General features: G+C 44.4%; 1 protein-coding gene across 1 annotated transcript in view; it reads left to right on the top strand.

Annotated features, from left to right (window-relative positions):
* CREB3L2 (cAMP responsive element binding protein 3 like 2) overlaps positions 1-18,550 on the top strand; it is a 175,658-nt gene that overhangs the window by 108,699 nt on the left and 48,409 nt on the right. Inside the window, exon 2 of the mRNA XM_078647333.1 lies at positions 10,162-10,375. Within this exon, the coding sequence (XP_078503459.1) occupies positions 10,162-10,375 (214 nt within the window). The remainder of the gene's footprint in view (positions 1-10,161; positions 10,376-18,550) is intronic.

Raw genomic sequence — 18,550 nt, 5'->3', positions numbered from 1 at the left:
GGCTATTGGCGTAGTCGACTTTAGACAGTACAATAGAGATAGTAGCCTGGACCATGTGTGGAAATCCCAGGTTGGGAAGATGCATCGCAGAGTTTTTATAGAAAATGAAGCTTGATCGTGCTAGTTTGTCCACTCGGGCATTCATTAATATCTTGGAGCCCATGGTAATTCTGAGGTTTCTTACTTCCTTATGCACTCTAGCCGGTGTTCACAGGTCATCAGGCTGGCTGCAAGTGGGTCATCATTTTTCCAATTGCCACATATGAGTATTTTTGTTTTGGAAGCATTCAATTTGAGATTGCTCCATGTCATCCCTTGATTCATGGTTCTGAGGCAACAGAAAACTTGTGAGTTCCCAATGTATTTGGGGCTTTGCAGTTTTAAGGAGTATTTGTGTGTCATTTGCATAGTTTTAGCATGTGACTTGAAAATCATTAATCAATGCCGGTAATGACTTCATGTAGATGTTGATATGCATGGGTGAGATGATAGTCTTGAGGGACCCCTGCTTTTGTGAAGTACAGTTTGGGTGAGAAAGGGGGGTATGGATGACATTTGTTCTGTTTTGAGGTAGGATGCGATCCAGTCGAGAGCAGTTCCCTCTATGCCGACTTCGTAGAGTCTTTGCTTTAGAATGCCATAGTCAATCAAATGTGTCAAAGGCAGCTGAGAGGTCCAAGAGAAGTTGTGCCGCAACCCCTTTCCGGTCAACTGTGTTATTAAGGTATACCAGATGGCAATGATGGCCGATTCTATGCCGACCAGCTAGCGAGATAGGACACGCCACCGCTAGGGAGAGCAAGGCCTACTGAGGGCATGGCGACGATCACTTGATAGAAAGAAAGGAGAGAGAACAATCAACAGTCTCAAGTCAAGGTTAACCTTCATGCAGATACTTATCGCATTGTGTACCGAAACCAGAAACCCCGGAACTCTGCCTTACTAGGAGCAGGGAGGCCGACCCAATTTAAAACGAGATCGCGGAGGATAGAAGGCCAACCTCTACCTTGAATGTGCCGAGGAAGAAAAGTTGAAAATACCCGGCTACAGCGATAAATCCCTATTATGATATAGATCTATTTTTTCAAGAATAATCGGTGGCTCCTGTCTGGCAGAGAGCAACACATAGGACCGGAATCAAAGATACGTGTGGATTATGTTCCAATATACCTACATTGAAGAATAGGTATAGAGATAATTGAATGTACGAGACCAGAATGAAATAAAGAGCGCCAATTGACAAAGCGCACTGCTACTACACAGTGTGACAACAAAACGGTTCTGTGGCACTCAAGAGTAAGACCCGTGCCCCAGATGTACACAGAAGGTTGCAACAATCAGTAGGTTGTGTAGAGAGAATACAGTCCTGAAGAAGGTGGTCATCAGTGACACCGAAACGCGTCGACACTTTATATTTGTTCTCTGGAGCAATTTTTTACCTTTTTTAATATATTCATAAAATGTCTTGTTGATAAAATTGTGCAATATTGTGATGCTGCTACATTGTTTTTATATTGTTTTTTACATTTTATGCTGTGCGGCATTGGCCGAATAAAGTATACATTTATTACAGAAAGTCTTTTGTTGGACAATTTTAATATGTTCATATTTGTCTAAAATCTTGTTGTTACCCTGTTTACATAAGAGTAAGTCATCTTTTGGTGGGATCAATATTTTAATAGCACTGACTGTTGCAGGTTAGGCCTCAAATGTAGGAGTAAAGTGGAAACGGTTGTTGTGAATAACTCAGGCAGAAGCAGGATTTATCCTGACCTTTAGGGACACTCATTTGTTTTACAGCTATCTCCCCATGTCCCTTATGTGCTGACCCAGGGGGCCTCCTACTGTTTACACATAACCTTCATGCAGAGCCTGGAAAGACAGTTGGGAGGAGTACTCTGAGAAGTCATGCCGTCCAAGGTTGCAAAACCGCAGAAGGAAATCTATTTCCGCATGTGTCATAAGGCACTGCACTGCATCACCCATACAGTGCCCACCAGCCACATGTGGGACACGCGCACAGCATGCTGCACAAATCATGCAACCATATATAACCTCACTAGAAACTGATGGCAGTGGTAACCATGAATAGTCAGCACCTCCGTTGTGTTTCCAAATATCAAATGACCAATGTAAAGGCATGCTCAATGAAAAACACTGTGCCACCAAAGCAGTGTTACTCTGCATAGGGAAAATAACTTTTCCATATACTTACATAATCGAAAATACAATTCAGAGCACAGGACTAATGTATTTTAAAACTGACACACCAAGGAAAGCAAAGTGGGCAGACTAATATAGTCCACATGTAAATACAAAAATAAGTGAATTTTAGATTAGTTGACCCATAGGTAGAGTGTAGACTCTGACAGCCGACGTGTATTTCATCGTGTAGACGACTTTCTCAAGGCTTCATTTGTAACTGTTTCTATTGTGATTGATAAGTTCAGAACAGGTTCCAGTGCCCTTGGTGTATTGGGAAATCTGGACAGCGGATAATAATTCAAAGGATGCCTCTCGAGTACAAGAGTCAAACTTGTAAAAGCTAGGGGCTGTGTTGCTCGTTACGATAGATGAGACTACGATCCTGTGAACCCCTTAAAAAAGTAACGTGTCCATTGTTGGTGCGGGGCAGCCCGTATCTGTAATGCGGGATCCCGGCTTTCCTCAGAAAAGTCGCTCTATCTACGTGTCAACTAATCGAGAATTGGTGTGCTATTGAAATTAAAATTAAACTGACAACAGAGTCAGTTTTAAACTACCTTGAGTATATAACCCCACGCCTGCCCATCCCCCCACTGAACAAACCGGATGTGGGGTTTTCATTGTTTGCTAAATGTCTTTAAAAAGGCACAGAAGACAAATGGCACGCCCCCAAGCACTGCCATATTGAAACGGTGAAACATCAGGCCCACCACAAATGATTGACCCAATGATGCATCACACCTGCCAATGGCTATGCGCCACTCAATCTCCAAAAAAGCAGCACAGAATACCAAGCAATACAGCCAATGGAAATGTGTGCAATGTAAGAAATGCTTCAACCAGTGACCGTTTCCACATTCTGAAAACAAATACCGTCCAGTCCCATGGCCTGCAACAATCGAACACCTCGAGATGACTTCAGTCTGGGAACACTGCCCACAAAACAGTGCTATTACCTTTACATAGCACTCCGTCAGAAGGCCGCTTCAGAGCAGAAACAAAAACATGGGTACACAATCACAAACTGCGTTTTGTTGTATGTTTAGTAGTCCTGTAATAATACGATGTACGTACCACAAAATGCTATTCACTAACTTACCGTATGTGCAGAGTTCTGAGCTTCCATTTCTCCAGTTTTTTATGTGCAGACGCCTCACAAATATGCCTACTTTTTAGTAGTAAATGTGGGAGAGACAGTGAGAAGTAGCTGGAAAATGCAGAATACTTACTACAAAATGGGAGATTTAGAGAGAAGTAAGGAGGGGTATAGGGAGGGCCAAGGAGGGGTTTTATAATGGGACATGCTGTGTCCCATAAAAGGGGAAGCCATTCCTATTCTCAAACTATTCTAAAGTTACTGAAGCCAAAAATCACCCAAAGCTGTAGTAAATGTACTTTAATTTAGATGGGAAGTAAGTCTAGCACCATGCCCTCCCCTGGTACTGTAACACTGACACTATAACACCCTCCCGTACAAAATGATGGAGGCAGGGACTTACAATACAACCCCAGGGTCAGGACTTATTTGCATAAGGCTAGGTTCAAAATTAGGTAGCATGGTGTGCAAAAAAGCAATGTTAATGTTTTTTAATGATGTTGCACAGCAGCATAAGTGCTATGGTGTGACTAGTACTGGCTGCGTAATAGCGCTTTGTTTTTATTTTCTCTGAGCCATTTCGAGCCATGTTGTATAGCATCCTGCACTGCTGTGCAACATCTTTAAAAATCACTGACTGCGCCAATAGATTTTGAATGAGTGAAACCTGTTGGCTTTTCCAATACTTGTTCATTATATCTCTCCTCTCAATAAATCAATGTGGGGATTTTAAGCACACTACTCAACGTGAGGGTCTCAAGGCGCTGAGTGTGGGCTTGAGAGTCTTCCTGAAGGTGTACAAGGAGGGAGCGCATCTAATGTGTGCTGGGAGCTCCTACAGATCACTTTTAGCTGTCTGTTATTAAAGATCTTTTGTGAACGATATTAACACTTACAGGGGGGCTTTGGGTCAGCCCTCTGCTTACCATTATTTGACTTTCTTGTTGCTTGCTTATTATTCAATGGATGTCCTTCCACTTCTTGTGTTACTCAAATTTGACTTTCTTGTTGCTTGCTTATTATTCAATGGATGTCCTTCCACTTCTTGTGTTACTCAAGTTTGGTTAACTATTTTTTTTTCTTGCTTTCAGCAAGTGTGTGTGTGCGTTTTCTTGCTCTCTTCCTTGTGTGCTGCTTCCCCATCAAATTTCTGAGTGTCCTAAAGTGGAGTTGATTAGAGTGTCATAGAGTAGAGTAAATTGACGTAGAGTGAAGTAAAGTGGTGTGGCATAGAGGGAGTTTGGTATAGTGGAGCAGATTGTCGTAGAGTGGAGTGCAGTGGTGTAGAATGTCATAGAGTGTAGTGGCTTAGAGTGGAAGGTCATGGAGTGGCGTAGAATCAAGTAGTGTGGAGTGTCGTGGAGTGTCGTATAGTGGACTGTCGTTGAGTGGCATAGAGTGGTGTTGTAGAGTGGAGTTGTGTGTCATAGTCGCCTGGAGTGGGGTAGAGGGAGTTGCATAGAGTGGAGTCTCCTAGAATGGAGTAAAGTAGAGTGGCATAGTGTAGAGTGGAATAGAATGTTGTGCAATAGAGTGGCATGTTGTGTAGTGTCGTAGAGTAGAGAGTCATAGAGTGGAGTGGAGTGGCATGGAGTGGAGTGGAGTGGCATGTCGAAGAGTGGAGGGGCGAGGGGCATGGAGTGGAGTAGAGTGTTGTGGAGTAGTGTAGTGTGAAGAATGTGTGGTAGGACACTGCCTTTACAGACAGCACATTTTCAATTGAAATGACCATTACATTTGCACAGACATAGTTTTACTGATCAAATTACACAGCGCATAAACGATAATGTGTAGAAATCTCATCACCCAGTGTATTGATTTGTTCTTGATCGTATTAAAATATTTGTTTTCACCACACTTCAGAATTACAAAAAAAGTGCTTCATGTATGCTTGCCTAATACTGATATATTCTGAAATACCTGCGCAGTTCATTTACAGGCATTTAGATTTTGGTGTGTGCTTTGAAATCAGAGAGAAAAAAGTAAACACCAAGCTCCCTCTGAAGACCGAGCCTGACATTTGACCTCTGTCTTTGAATGCGCAGCAAATGTGGCATGATGTGAACTAGATTCAAAGGCCTGTTTACAGAAAGGGAGCACACTTTCAAGACTACAGCAAATAGGCAATGCTGCATAGGAGGGGCAATCTCAAGCTGGACAGCCTAAAACAAATAACGCCAGCAAATAGAAATCAAGCAAATATGACTTACAAAACACAAAGTCAATGGTAAGCAATGGACGGAATGCATTCCCAGTGAAGCTTTCAGAATGTCCCAAAGAAGTCGTTAGTAAACCAGACAGCTGCACTGTCAGGTAGGCTTCAACCTATAGTGGCAGCTATGTAATGCCGTATGTGCATGTATACGTCATGACGATGGGCCTCCGTACCGTGATGATGGATACTCGTGCATATGTGTTGCCACATTTGTGCATATACATCATCACACTTTTTTTTTGCCTGATGCAGAGCAGCATCTGCAAAAAAACGTTGGCAACGCCAAAAGGTGAAAGTCAAAAGGCAAGACCTATTGGCTTTGCCAATACTTGTCTTAATAACGTGGTGTGTGACAGATACTGACTTTCTGTACCCACAAGACCTACAGGCTGTTTCTCAAATCATGGAATGAACAGCCTGTAGCAGTTAATCCCTACAAGCAAAGCATGATACAAGCCCCGCAGCGGAAGTGGCCAGCTTCCTGCCCTGAGAGCCAAGCATGGCTGCCTCATAATGCGGCCTGGTTGTTCCAGGGCCCGCGGGTGCCAGTTGACGTATGTTGCTGGTGTTGAGTAACAAAAAGCTGCTGTGACTGGTGCCCTTGGGGTAATAGGCCTCTGCTCGCGCCGTGCCTCTCTGAATGCAACCAGCTGATTTCTAAGTGTTTCCAGGACACCATTTCCAACCGTCCCTTATTTATCTTTAAGTGACAGAGAATTTTACAGGCTGTGACCTCTGCTTCCCTGCCTGGGTCGTAACCTTTGAGCTTCTGAAGCAATGGCAAAAAGATGGCGCATTCTCACCCTCTTGCACAACTCCAGGCCAATCGAGGCCCCGTTCAAAGGGCCTAAACTGCCTCCGAGTGCCTTAATGGCCCCGTTCAGTACTCTGAATATTGTCTCTCAAAGGAGCACATTAAGGGCCCCATCATTATCTTCTAAAGAGTGCCTTAAAGTCCCTCGCTGTCACGCGGAATGCTGCCTCACAGAGCAGCACCTGAAGGCCCCTCTAACATACCGAATGAGACTTGTACTACCACTGTCGCTTTTATGCCTTTTAGTGGCCAAATAAAGTACTTTTGAACTGCGCTGGCTCCGTTTGTCTGCAAATGGCACCGACCGCGCGCATCACGTGGTCTCTCGTGGTGAAACAGGTGTTAGCAGCGCGTGCACGTAGAGCTTTCATCTCACGCCAGTTACCAGCTTGTAAGCATGGCGGGTGCCACATCGCTTATGTTTAAAATATTTATGCAGATGTGATCTCCCGAGGATTGGCAACAGAGTGCATTCATTCTGTCATCATGCGTATTAGTGGGAGGTGCCAACACATTGCGTAATGTCTGTGGTGCCTGCCATTGTTGATGAGCTCCACTGCCGGCTTCCACGTCATTGGTTAAATGATCTTTGTTTGGTGTTATAATAATAATGACGTGTTTTAGATACAGCTATGTAACTCGTTTCTGGTTTTAAACGCTTTAAAAAAAAATGTGAAACCGTTACCCAATTGAGGGTTGTGCTCAATCTTTTGGGATAAAGTAAGGCTGAGTCAGCCCTGCTGGCATTCAAGCTTTGGGCCTGGGGATCTCTACATTGCCTGAACTGCAAAAGTTCCACTCAATGAGGTGCCCCTGTGGCTCATTGCCAGAGCTGTCATGTATGCTGTTGGCTTATATGGCTTCTGAGTGACTAGCGTCATGGAGCAGTCATATGCCATCACACAAATGCTTGCTAATAAAGGCTGTTGTGGCAGACTGGTTCGGTGGGTGTAAATGATGGCCGCTCATGCTAGTGGTTGGTGGAAGTTGTCTGTGTGTGTAAATGATGGCTGCACATATTAGTGGTTGATGGAAGTTGTCTGTGGGTGTAAATGATGGCTGCACATATTAGTGGTGGATGGAAGTTGTCTGTGTGTAAATGATGGCTGCACATATTAGTGGTTGATGGAAGTTGTCTGTGGTGTAAATGATGGCTGCACATGTTAGTGGTTGGTTGAAGTTGTCTGTGGGTGTAAATGATGGCCGCTCATGCTAGTGGTTGGTGGAAGTTGTCTGTGGGTGTAAATGATGGCTGCACATATTAGTGGTTGATGGAAGTTGTCTGTGGGTGTAAATGATGGCTGCACATATTAGTGGTGGATGGAAGTTGTCTGTGTGTAAATGATGGCTGCACATATTAGTGGTTGATGGAAGTGGTCTGTGGGTGTAAATGATGGCTGCACATGTTAGTGGTTGGTGGAAGTTGTCTGTGGGTGTAAATGATGGCCGCTCATGCTAGTGGTTGGTGGAAGTTGTCTGTGTGTGTAAATGATGGCTGCACATATTAGTGGTTGATGGAAGTTGTCTGTGGGTGTAAATGATGGCTGCACATATTAGTGGTGGATGGAAGTTGTCTTTGTGCAAATGATGGCTGCACATATTAGTGGTTGATGGAAGTTGTCTGTGGGTGTAAATGATGGCTGCACATGTTAGTGGAAGTTGTCTGTCGGTGTAAATGATGGCCGCTCATGCTAGTGGTTGGTGGAAGTTGTCTGTGTGTGTAAATGATGGCTGCACATATTAGTGGTTGATGGAAGTTGTCTGTGGGTGTAAATGATGGCTGCACATATTAGTGGTGGATGGAAGTTGTCTGTGGGTGTAAATGATGGCTGCACATGTTAGTGGTTTGTGGAAGTTGTCTGTGTGTGTAAATGATGGCTGCACATGTTAGTGGTTGATGGAAGTTGTCTGTGGGTGTAAATTATGGCTGCTCCTGCTAGCAGTTGGTGGAATTTGTCTGCAGTTGGTTGTTGGAAGGTTCTTGTGTAAGTGATTCATTCTTGTGCTGGTTTTCGTTGATAGATCTCTGGTCACAAGATGTTCTCTTATGCTTATTCTTGTCTGGATTTTGTTGGCCCTGTTATGTGGTTGCATGTCTCCCCATGATACTTTTGGTTTGACGTTTAACATGTTATTGTGGTGGAAGATGCCGTCACATGCCGAAGTCTGGCCTTTTACATAGTAAGAGATGCTCTGTGCTGGCTGTGTTTTGGTTTGATAACTTCTGCCCTTTAAAGGTGTTCAAATGCCAGTTTGCTAGCAGTATCTCCTTGGCAGAGATGGAAAAGTATGATAAGAGGATGACTCAGTGAACTGAATGAGCTCTGCTGATCATGCAGTGTGCTGGACATCATGTACTGATCTGATTTAGTCCTACTGATTATGGTTTTGAGTCATGGTGAGGCAAACTGAGTCTTCCATCCTTTTGAGGTGGGTAAGTTGAGCAACATATAGTTATATCTGTGAAAGTAAAGAACCAACGGCGGACTCCAGTGCCGCACTTCCTCGATGTGATCCCCAAGTAATATATTAATAATATGATGAGTCGGTGTGCACACTCAGCTCCTGCACCCGCCGTTGTAGGATGCCAACTGCCAAGCAGATATACAGAACTTTGAGAACAATGGAGCGGTGCACTCCCAAGTAAATATAACGTCAATATTGAAGCTCGATCAGTGTCTTCGTTGCAAAAAATATATAAATCTTTATTTCAAACAATCCATGGGATTTGTGCAAAGCATCGGCCAACGCGTTTCGTTCAAAAGTTGAACTTCGTCTGGGCAAGTGTAGCAAATGGTGAATGTAGCGAGTATTGTGCTTGTATTAAAAAGATCTACGGGCCCAATCTGGTCCGGACCCTGGTCTGGAATAGTATCAAATGTTGTCGATCTTTAGACTGCATGCGATACGTGGGCCTCCTTGATAAGGGCCCTGTTCCGTGAGCCGAGACGCCTTGGGAAGAGACTGCAAGAATACTTCATAGGCCCGTTTTATATGGTGCAACATGTGGCGGTTTCTATGTGTTCGGTGTGAGCAGGAAAAGGAATCCATCAGGAGAGATGGAGTCACTGACTAGAGATATTGGACCGAACACTAGTATTCTTATGGCCTTCTAAAATATCTGTTCAACTTCGCTTTTCTGAGCTCTGGCGGCAGGGCTTGTCGTACCGTAAATATACCTTACAATGCACCACTTTCATGCAAATAGGGTTTGTCGCTTGAGATTGGAACTCCTCTGATTGAAACATGCTTCTTTGAAGCCACATGGACCAGAGTGAGGGTCTGGTATTCATTCCTTTCTTGAACGGGAAATCAGTGCATTCCATGAAAGGCCAACCTCATAACATGGCCAGTCATTGGTTTCTATCTAATTGTAGTAGGAACTTCCCAACACGTTTCTTGCGGAGTGGTAAACATCTGTGTGCACTAAAGAGCATTCAATGGCCATTCTCCATTTCATGTTGTCAACCATTCTGTCTTTCTGGGTGTAACGTCCTCTCTTGGTCTTGCCTGTGGATTGTGTATCACGCCTTGGACCACCACGATGCTTGTGTGCTTACAGTGACATTATGTACTTCATGTTACCAACTACTCTGTCTTTCTGGCTCTAACTTCCTCTCTTGGTCTTTCCTGTGAATTGTATACTGCTCCTTCGTCCACGATGCTTGTGTGCTTACAGTGACATAATGTACTGCTAGCTCAGTAATTTGTTTAAAATGAACCTAAAAGTGCTGCTGTATGTTCTGTCCAGATGCAGAGGTTCTGTCATTGCATGCAAGTTGTTACTTGGATTTGGCACACCCAACAGTCCTCTTCCTTCTTTCCTTGCAGCATTTCAACGAGTTCCTGGATGACTTCTCGCAAGATGTCTTGGGCCAGCTCTTGAATGACCCCTTCCTTTCGGACCGAAGAGACATGATGGACGTGGACCTGTCCCCGTGCTCGCCGGCCCCTCTCATCCAGGCAGAGCACAGCTACTCCCTTTGTGGCGACTCTCGGCCTCAGTCTCCACTCACCCAGGGGACGCCAGAGGACTTTAATGACGGTAATACCCTCATCTCATGTCTGCTTCTTCATAGTACAAGCATCATATCCAGGCTTGGTCGGTGCACTTCTTTGTGCTATTACGGATCATACAGGTCGTAGGGCACAATATTTATGGAGAGGTGCTGGTTATGCAACTTGTCAATGCCAATAGGAAGAGTTTGTGGTGGAAGGCCATGAAAAGTGCTCTTTGAGTTGTGTTTAAAGCTTCAAATTCTTTGTATTGTTAAAAATGAAACACAAAACATTAGGCGACCTAAAAGGTTAATATGCATTTAATGCAAAAATATCAAAAGACATGCCCAAAATAAGGCGCGGATTGTCATTTCAACTGACCAGAGCTCCCAATCAAAAAGCGAGGCAGAGCATGTAATGCTAAAATGCATGCACCTTTGAATAGTTCATATACGCTTTTCTATATCTGCAAAAATATGGAGCATAAATGTGCTACTTCTACAAAAGAAAGTGTGAAAAGATCTTGAGTTGAAGATTAAGATACATAACAATGCTGCTGAATTCATTATTTTCCTGAAAGCAAGTTTTGGGTTGCCAACATTGAAAGTGAGACCAAGTAAATTTTGCCATGTTCTGTGTCCCTACGTGTCCTCCATCTTATGTTATGTGTGCATGATTAAATATGCATATGTATCCTGTATGTTTGATTAAAGACGCAATTACAGTTGTGTCCATCACTAGTATGCCAGTTTCCAGTTCTCGTGAAAGCTACGAGTATCAGGCCTATGTAAAGTTACGTTGCCACGTTTCTCAGTGTGCACGTTATTTCATTGTAAAGTCCCCGTTTCTAGGCCTCAAAAGGGCCCGGACACCAGATTCAGCTCCAGAATCGTCTCGTCCTTGACGTCATACTGGCCGATAGGGGCGGGGCCTGTAGAGCCATCGGATCTAGTTGCTGCATTTTCATTCCTAATAACGCACCGTCTGTTTATTCAGCTATTACCAGACTCCATAAAATTGCCCATATGTTACACCAAGATCCAGGCACCTGGACATGGTCCGGTTGGTTCTGGAATATAATTTCCGCCTGGGGATGGAAAGTATTGTCATTTCTGGGTATTGCAGTAGCGATCATATTCAGTTGCTGCCTCTGTTTACAATGTGGCCCTGCGATTTGCGGCATTTGTGCTACATCATGTGTTCCTAGTCCCAAGTCCCGTCCTAAATCCAGTTCCAAGAAAACTCGAGACGAGCAAATGATACTGTATGAAATGATAGATGGTATCATGAATATTGATGTTTCCTGATGGAAACGTAGTGACAAGGAGGGAATGTGGAAAAGTAAATTTTGCCATGTTCTGTGTCCCTACGTGTCCTCCATCTTATGTTATGTGTGCATGATTAAATATGCATATGTATCCTGTATGTTTGATTAAAGACGCAATTACAGTTGTGTCCATCACTAGTATGCCAGTTTCCAGTTCTCGTGAAAGCTACGAGTATCAGGCCTATGTAAAGTTACGTTGCCACGTTTCTCAGTGTGCACGTTATTTCATTGTAAAGTCCCCGTTTCTAGGCCTCAAAAGGGCCCGGAGACCAGATTCAGCTCCTGTCTCCTGAGCCTCGCTGAGGAGCGAATACAGCCCCCACCTGTATCCTCGACCCTTCACTTACTTCCTGCCTCACAGTGCCCGGCTCAGCCTGGCTCTGCCTACGAGTCTGCCAAGAGTATGTTATGATTCTAGTTATCAGTCCAGCCCCCCTTCTCTGCATTCCTAAGCTACTGAATCGCATCAATAGTTTCCGTCATTGTCTAGCCTTTACGTGTCCATGTAAGAGAAATACTGCATTTAATGGTCATTTAATATTCTTCATCACGCACTACATGTAGAATAATGCATGCTCCAGTCTTAGAGTCCGTTAGCCTCTCCCCTCCTGACTCTTAGTTTATATCGACATGTTCTCTAAACATCAGATACTAGATACTGTTTAGGTACATGTCGCCCTGACTCTCCAGACTTCAGTCTCTGCTCCTAGCACAGAGTTCATAGCCCCCAGCTTCTCCTAGTAACACGTCATTGTCAGTTTGCGCGCACCATTAGGTTAGAGGTCCCGGCTCCTTAGGTAGCCCCCTCCATGTTTCCGCCCCATTTATGACATATTCTGTTACGTTTACATCACATGTCTATGTATACGCCCCTGTTACACCCATTTTCACCCTTATCTTTCGCGACTGCTATTGACCACACCCACTGCTCCGCCTACTGTAATTCATTGTAATGTAACTGTTTTAGTATATATATTTGTGCACTGTTATTAAATGTTGTGCCGATTCTGATCCTGCCCCCGGCAGCGCTGCCATCCTGTTCCCGTGCAGGTTGTCCTGTTCCTGTCCTTTATGCTGTATTAAACCTGCAAACTCCTACTACCTCGAATCTTGACTCTTATTTATTGAGCTATCTGTTATTGCTATGTCCAGTAAAACCTAGATCCGGTATTATTTATTTATATACCACATAATGGCGCCCGAATAGGGACTTGCCCTTTCCCCACGCACCGGTGAAGCCACGCCGGCCCCCTGACCCTCTGCAGCCGTGACGGAACCATACCGTGCACGTGCAGATATTTCTGCTTCAAGTATCCCTCAGGCCCACGGAGGAGACGGAGGTGGCGTTCCAGCATCCAGACGAGGCGGTGGAGGAACGCGGCGAGTCCCGACCAGAGCCCAAGCCGAGAGTCCAAGGTCCGAGGTATCCGGAGGCCCACCCGTAACAGAAGTCCGAAGTTCGTCCGTCCGGCGTCGAAGCAGTCCAGTCCAGTCCGAGGCCTTCCGTTCTTGCTGCCCGGTGAGTACCATTGCTGGGGTAGTATCTAGACAGGGTCAATCTAATTGACTCTGGTCCGTGGGTTGGTGGTACACAGACCCAAAACGAAGTGTCCACTTCGGTGGATGCGGGTCCTGACGTGTCTCTTTATGAGACCGGTAAGTTTCGTACTGTTTCAGCAGTGCATCTAGTTTCTGTTCTAGTCAGTTCTGTTCTCGAGAAAATTCATGTATTCTGTTTTCAGTATTCCAGGTAGTATTCTGTTCGAACTGTTATTTTAAATATTCTTCATGTATTTTAATGTCGTGGTATGAATGTGAAGTAATTATCGTGTTCATTGTGTATTGTATTGTGTCTAGATTACAGTTCAGTCATGCCCTTATTCTCGAAATTACGTCAGTTAAAAACTAGAAAAGGTCTGCTAGAAGCAGCAGTTCCTGTCCCGCCTAGGGACAGTCCAGGTCATTTTATGTATCAGAAGCATGGCATAAGTGCCATATTATATCTAGATTTATGGGTAGAGTATACCAAAGAGTTAGAGGAAAAGTATAGATGGCCCGTATCAGGTACGTGGGATGCCGAGTGCATCATGAGAGTAGAAGAAGCATTATGGAAAAAGAAAGCCAGACAGTCACAGAAAGATGCCATCGAGTTATGGCGCAAAGAATCTCATAAAAGAACCGAAAAAGAAATCAGAAAGTCAGAACTAAGTAGAGAATCCTTGGAACGAGCCCAGGAAAGGGAACTAATCGAGATAGGTGAACGAGTTAAAACAGAACAGTCAGACAGACAGAGGCATGCCCTCATCAAGGGTATGTATCCTCTTCTTGCCGAGGGCTTGCCAAAAGCAACCCCGGAGGCATCCAGTAATTTTCCGCCACCACTAGTTCCGACTAAGCTACGTCACAAACCGACCGCAGCTGATATTTTCATCTCGTCCTATTTGGACGACACAGTCCCGGAATATGCAAATCCTGTTCCGCCAGTCCCTGTAAATCAGGCAATTCCTGCTCCCCCAGACACCGGGGCACCTCTTGCAGTACCTGCTACGGTACCCCCGGTCCAGCCTACATTACAATTTCCCGCCGCGCTGGTACGAAGAGTATCAGTCGACGATTCCAGTTTAGGGGCCGCAGGAGGAGGTCCTCCTGGTACCCCGCCACCGCACCAACGTAGAACGTTGGCCGAGTTACATGAATGTGCGTTACAGCGTACGCCCAAATTTAAGTCCGTTGCAGAAATCCGACGAGCTCTCACTGAATGCCGCTATGATCCAGTTGCAGGTGATGATAGTACAGTAATATATTCCATCCGTGTAAGACGGGTGACCGGGTATTTAGACACCCTACCAGATATGAAAGGAGATCTAGACAGAATATATCGTTTCATCCGTACAGGGGATGATCCAGAAAGTATTGGCGAAGCCATGTCTCAAAGGAAAGCTGAGATCCAGCTCATGTTGTTAAAGTTTCTGATTAATTGTCTAATAAGAGAACAAGATTCCCCGACTAAAGATCAGGCCGAAATGAAAATCCTGACAAGGTGGAGTGATAATATAGCCGAGGGTAAACACAAGACTATCAGTAGTATAGAGAGTATGTACAAGAAAATTCGTAAGGAAATACTAAAGTTACACGAACAACGTAAAGCAGCACAAGTAAGCGAGAAAGAAAATGACTCTACTGAAGAGGTAGACGACGAGAATCCCACTAGAATAGCGTATGTAGGAAAATCTAGATTTCCAGATCGCCATTTGCGCCTAGAACACAAGTCAGTTTTACATCATCCAGCACCAGAACAAGGTTCTCTGGAACAAGTATTTCAAGCTACCGATCACATTCTGAAATCACGAATCGGTTACAGTGAGTTAAGTACTATGCATGAACAAGAACTAGCCCGATCAGCAGTCCGATGGATTACTGATTCTACCACTTTTCCAGACGAAATAGTGGCACAAATGTTTCTGAAACTGCCCCCAGCCGAGCAACGACTGGTGGGTATGTATATGATCCAGCACCTCATTACTCTGTATGAGGGTCAACATTCTGATCCAGGTCCGTTACACGATGTCCTGAACGAGTTACTCCAGTATAGATGGAAAGGTTTAGGTACCGATTTAATTAGTGTCATTCTAGAACAGCGCCACAAATATAGTATGTTTTTGAACCCGCATTTTGTACATGTCTCACCTCCAGAAAGTAAACCGTTTTACATAGACAGACAGAATCCGTTACGAGAAGTACACCCAGTTAGGACAACAGATGGTGAAATGCAACGAGTGTTTGTTTACACTCCGATTACAAAGATGGAACTCTTAGAGATGAAAAAGTTAATTCCCTGTCATGACAAAGATCCAGCAGGGTTCCACCGAGAATTAAAAGACATGCTCCGTATGGGAGAATACACGTATCCAGATATAATTAAAATGTTAAAAGTCCTGTTGCCCGCAGGGGTATACGAAAAACTCAAGGAAAAAGATTGGGAGGTGGGAGAGAAAAAGATCGATTGGGCAGTTCTAGAAGCTGAAGATAAGATACGAGTACCAGGTACCGGTCTAGGAGAGAAATGTAAAGAATTACCAGAACTGTTAATACAAGTTTTGCCAAGATTATTAGCCACTAAAAAGGAAGACTGGGATGCAATCTCAGCCTGTAAACAGAAACAAGACGAAGACACTAGTGATTTTTATTCTAGATTCGAGAAATGTTTTAGTATCAACAGTGGCCTCAAGACAAGTAGCGAGTCATACCCTCATCTTTTTGTTACTAAATTAGTCGAGAATTCAAGTCCACAAGTTAAGAATCGAGTTTTGAAAGTCGAAAGTACCTGGCAAGCTAATACCCCGTCCCAGATGTTACAGATGCTCCAATACCACCAGAATAGAATCAGAGAAGAGCAAGATCATGAAAGAAAACGTATGAAAGACACGAAAATGAAAGTACTGGTTGCACAATCTATTCCACAAGACAGTCAGAAGAGGGGTACGAATCAAGCCAGTCATCCTGCAGCTCCCGTTAAAGGGAACTGCAATTATTGTAAACAGCCAGGTCATTTTATAAACGAGTGTGCAGTTCTGAAACACAATATAGCTACCGGTAAAACTAAAGAAAGACCACGTCCGACTAGACAAGAACAAGTTTCACAGACTTCTCAGCCACAGAATGCACAACAGACAGTTCCAGCACCGCAGCCTATTGCTGCAACACAGCATGTTACACAGCAGATGTACCAGTATGCGCAGTCTGAGTATCCAGAGTATCAGCCATATTCATGAAACAGCCTAGAGAGGGAGGTAGGCTTGCCTCTCATCGAGATACCTGTAGATCAAGAGGGTCCCTATGTTCATAGTCAAGTATTAGGGAAAGACAGAAAGTTTTTGATTGATACAGGGGCAAGTAGGACCACCATCAGTCACGCCGAAGTTCCAGGGGCTCCGCTCTCAGGCTCAAGAAATGTTTCCCTTGGATTTTCAGGAAAGCCTATTGTAAATGAGATATCTCAGCCAGTTACTCTAGAAGTAGGTCCATTGTCCCGCACTACTGATCTGTTACTTACGAAGTCATGTCCAGAAAATCTGTTAGGCATTAAGACACTGAAAGAATTAGGTGCAGTCATATGCTGCTCCCCCGAGGGAATACGATTGTTCCTACGTGACTTCAAGGGTCACTATGTATTACGAGATTTTGATCCGAGATTGTCTAATGTTCCGCAGCATCTATGGGCACAAGGTCCAACTGATGTTGGTTATATGCAAATCACACCCCATCGTGTGACTCTCAAGCCAGGTGTAGTGTTACCACGAATCAGACAGTACAGATTGCCACCTGAGGCTGTAGCAGCCTTATCCAAAATTATTGACGAGCTCATCGCTCAAGGAGTAGTTGTAGAAACTGACTCCAATGTATGTAATTCTCCGATCATTCCAGTCATGAAACGTACTGATCCAAATGCACCCCCAGTATATCGATTAGTGATTGACCTTCGGGAACTCAACAAATGTGTTATTCCCCAGTACCCAGTTGTCCCAGATATCTCTTCCCTATTGACAGCCATTGATTCTGAAGCCTCATTTTTTACAGTCATAGACCTCAAGAACGCGTTTTTTAGTGTCCCCATTCATCCAGACAGCCAGTTCCTTTTCGTTTTTTGTTTAAATGGAAGGAGCTATATGTTCACACGAGCTCCTCAAGGTTTCACAGAAAGTCCTAGTATTTACAGTCAAGCACTTAAGAGACAACTAGACAATATTCACATGCCAACTGACACTGCCCTGCTCCAGTATGTCGATGACCTACTGATCACAGCCCGTTCTGAACGTGCTTGCGAGCGAGCATCCCTTACAGTCTTGTATTTCCTTGCCGAGATGGGGCACAAGGTGTCCCCTTCTAAGCTTCAATTCTGTGTCCAGCAAGTGATCTACTTAGGCCACTTACTGTCCAAGAGGGGTAGGCAGTTGACACCCGACCGTATCCAGTTAATAGCGAGTCTTCCTCAGCCCAAGACCCAGAAGGAGGTACGTGCTTTTATTGGCCTCACTTCTTACTGCAGACAATGGATTCCTCAGTATGCATTTCTAGCTAAGCCACTGATACAGTTAACGACACAGGAGGCAGCCGTATCGACTGTCCTCCCTTGGACATCTGAACATACATTTAGTTTTAATGAGTTAAAGAAGGCTCTATGCCACGCTCCAGTTCTAGCTACACCGAACTACAGTAAGCCTTTTACACTTTTCGTCACTGAACGTGAAGGTACAGCATTATCTGTTCTCACACAAGATCAAGCAGGACAATACAAGCCCTGTGCTTATTTTTCGAGCACATTAGATCCTGTAGCCCAGGCTCTGCCTGCGTGCCTCAAGTCAGTTGCAGCCACAGCACTAGCTATCAGACAAAGTGATTCCATAGTATTAGGACATTCCTTGACAGTACAAGTCCCACACTCCGTGGAAGTTCTTTTAAACCGAACACAGACTCAGCACTTGACAATTGCACGTTTAACAGGTTATGAATTGACACTGTTCCAGCCACACATAGAAATCAGACGCTGCAACGTTCTAAATCCTGCCACACTGTTACCGTCAGTAAATTCAAATCCTGCCACACACGACTGTGTGGAAGTAGTTAACATTATGACTAAGCCAAGACAAGATCTGACAGATATTCCATTACCAGATCCAGACCTGACACTTTATGTGGATGGTTCATGTATGAGAACAAGTACAGGAGAACTAGTAGCCGCGTATGCAGTGACTACTGACACTGAAGTTATAGAAACACACCGTATTGACACCCTGTCTGCTCAAGCAGCAGAGCTAGTTGCTCTGACACAAGCCTGCATACACGCCAAGAACCTGAAAGTTAATGTTTACACAGATTCACGTTACGCATTTGGAG

This window comes from Lissotriton helveticus, chromosome 1_1 (assembly GCF_964261635.1).
Source record: "Lissotriton helveticus chromosome 1_1, aLisHel1.1, whole genome shotgun sequence".
Taxonomy (NCBI): Eukaryota; Metazoa; Chordata; class Amphibia; order Caudata; family Salamandridae; genus Lissotriton; species Lissotriton helveticus.
The sequence above is the reverse complement of the archived record's forward strand: the minus strand, read 5'-3'. Positions and strand labels throughout refer to the sequence as shown.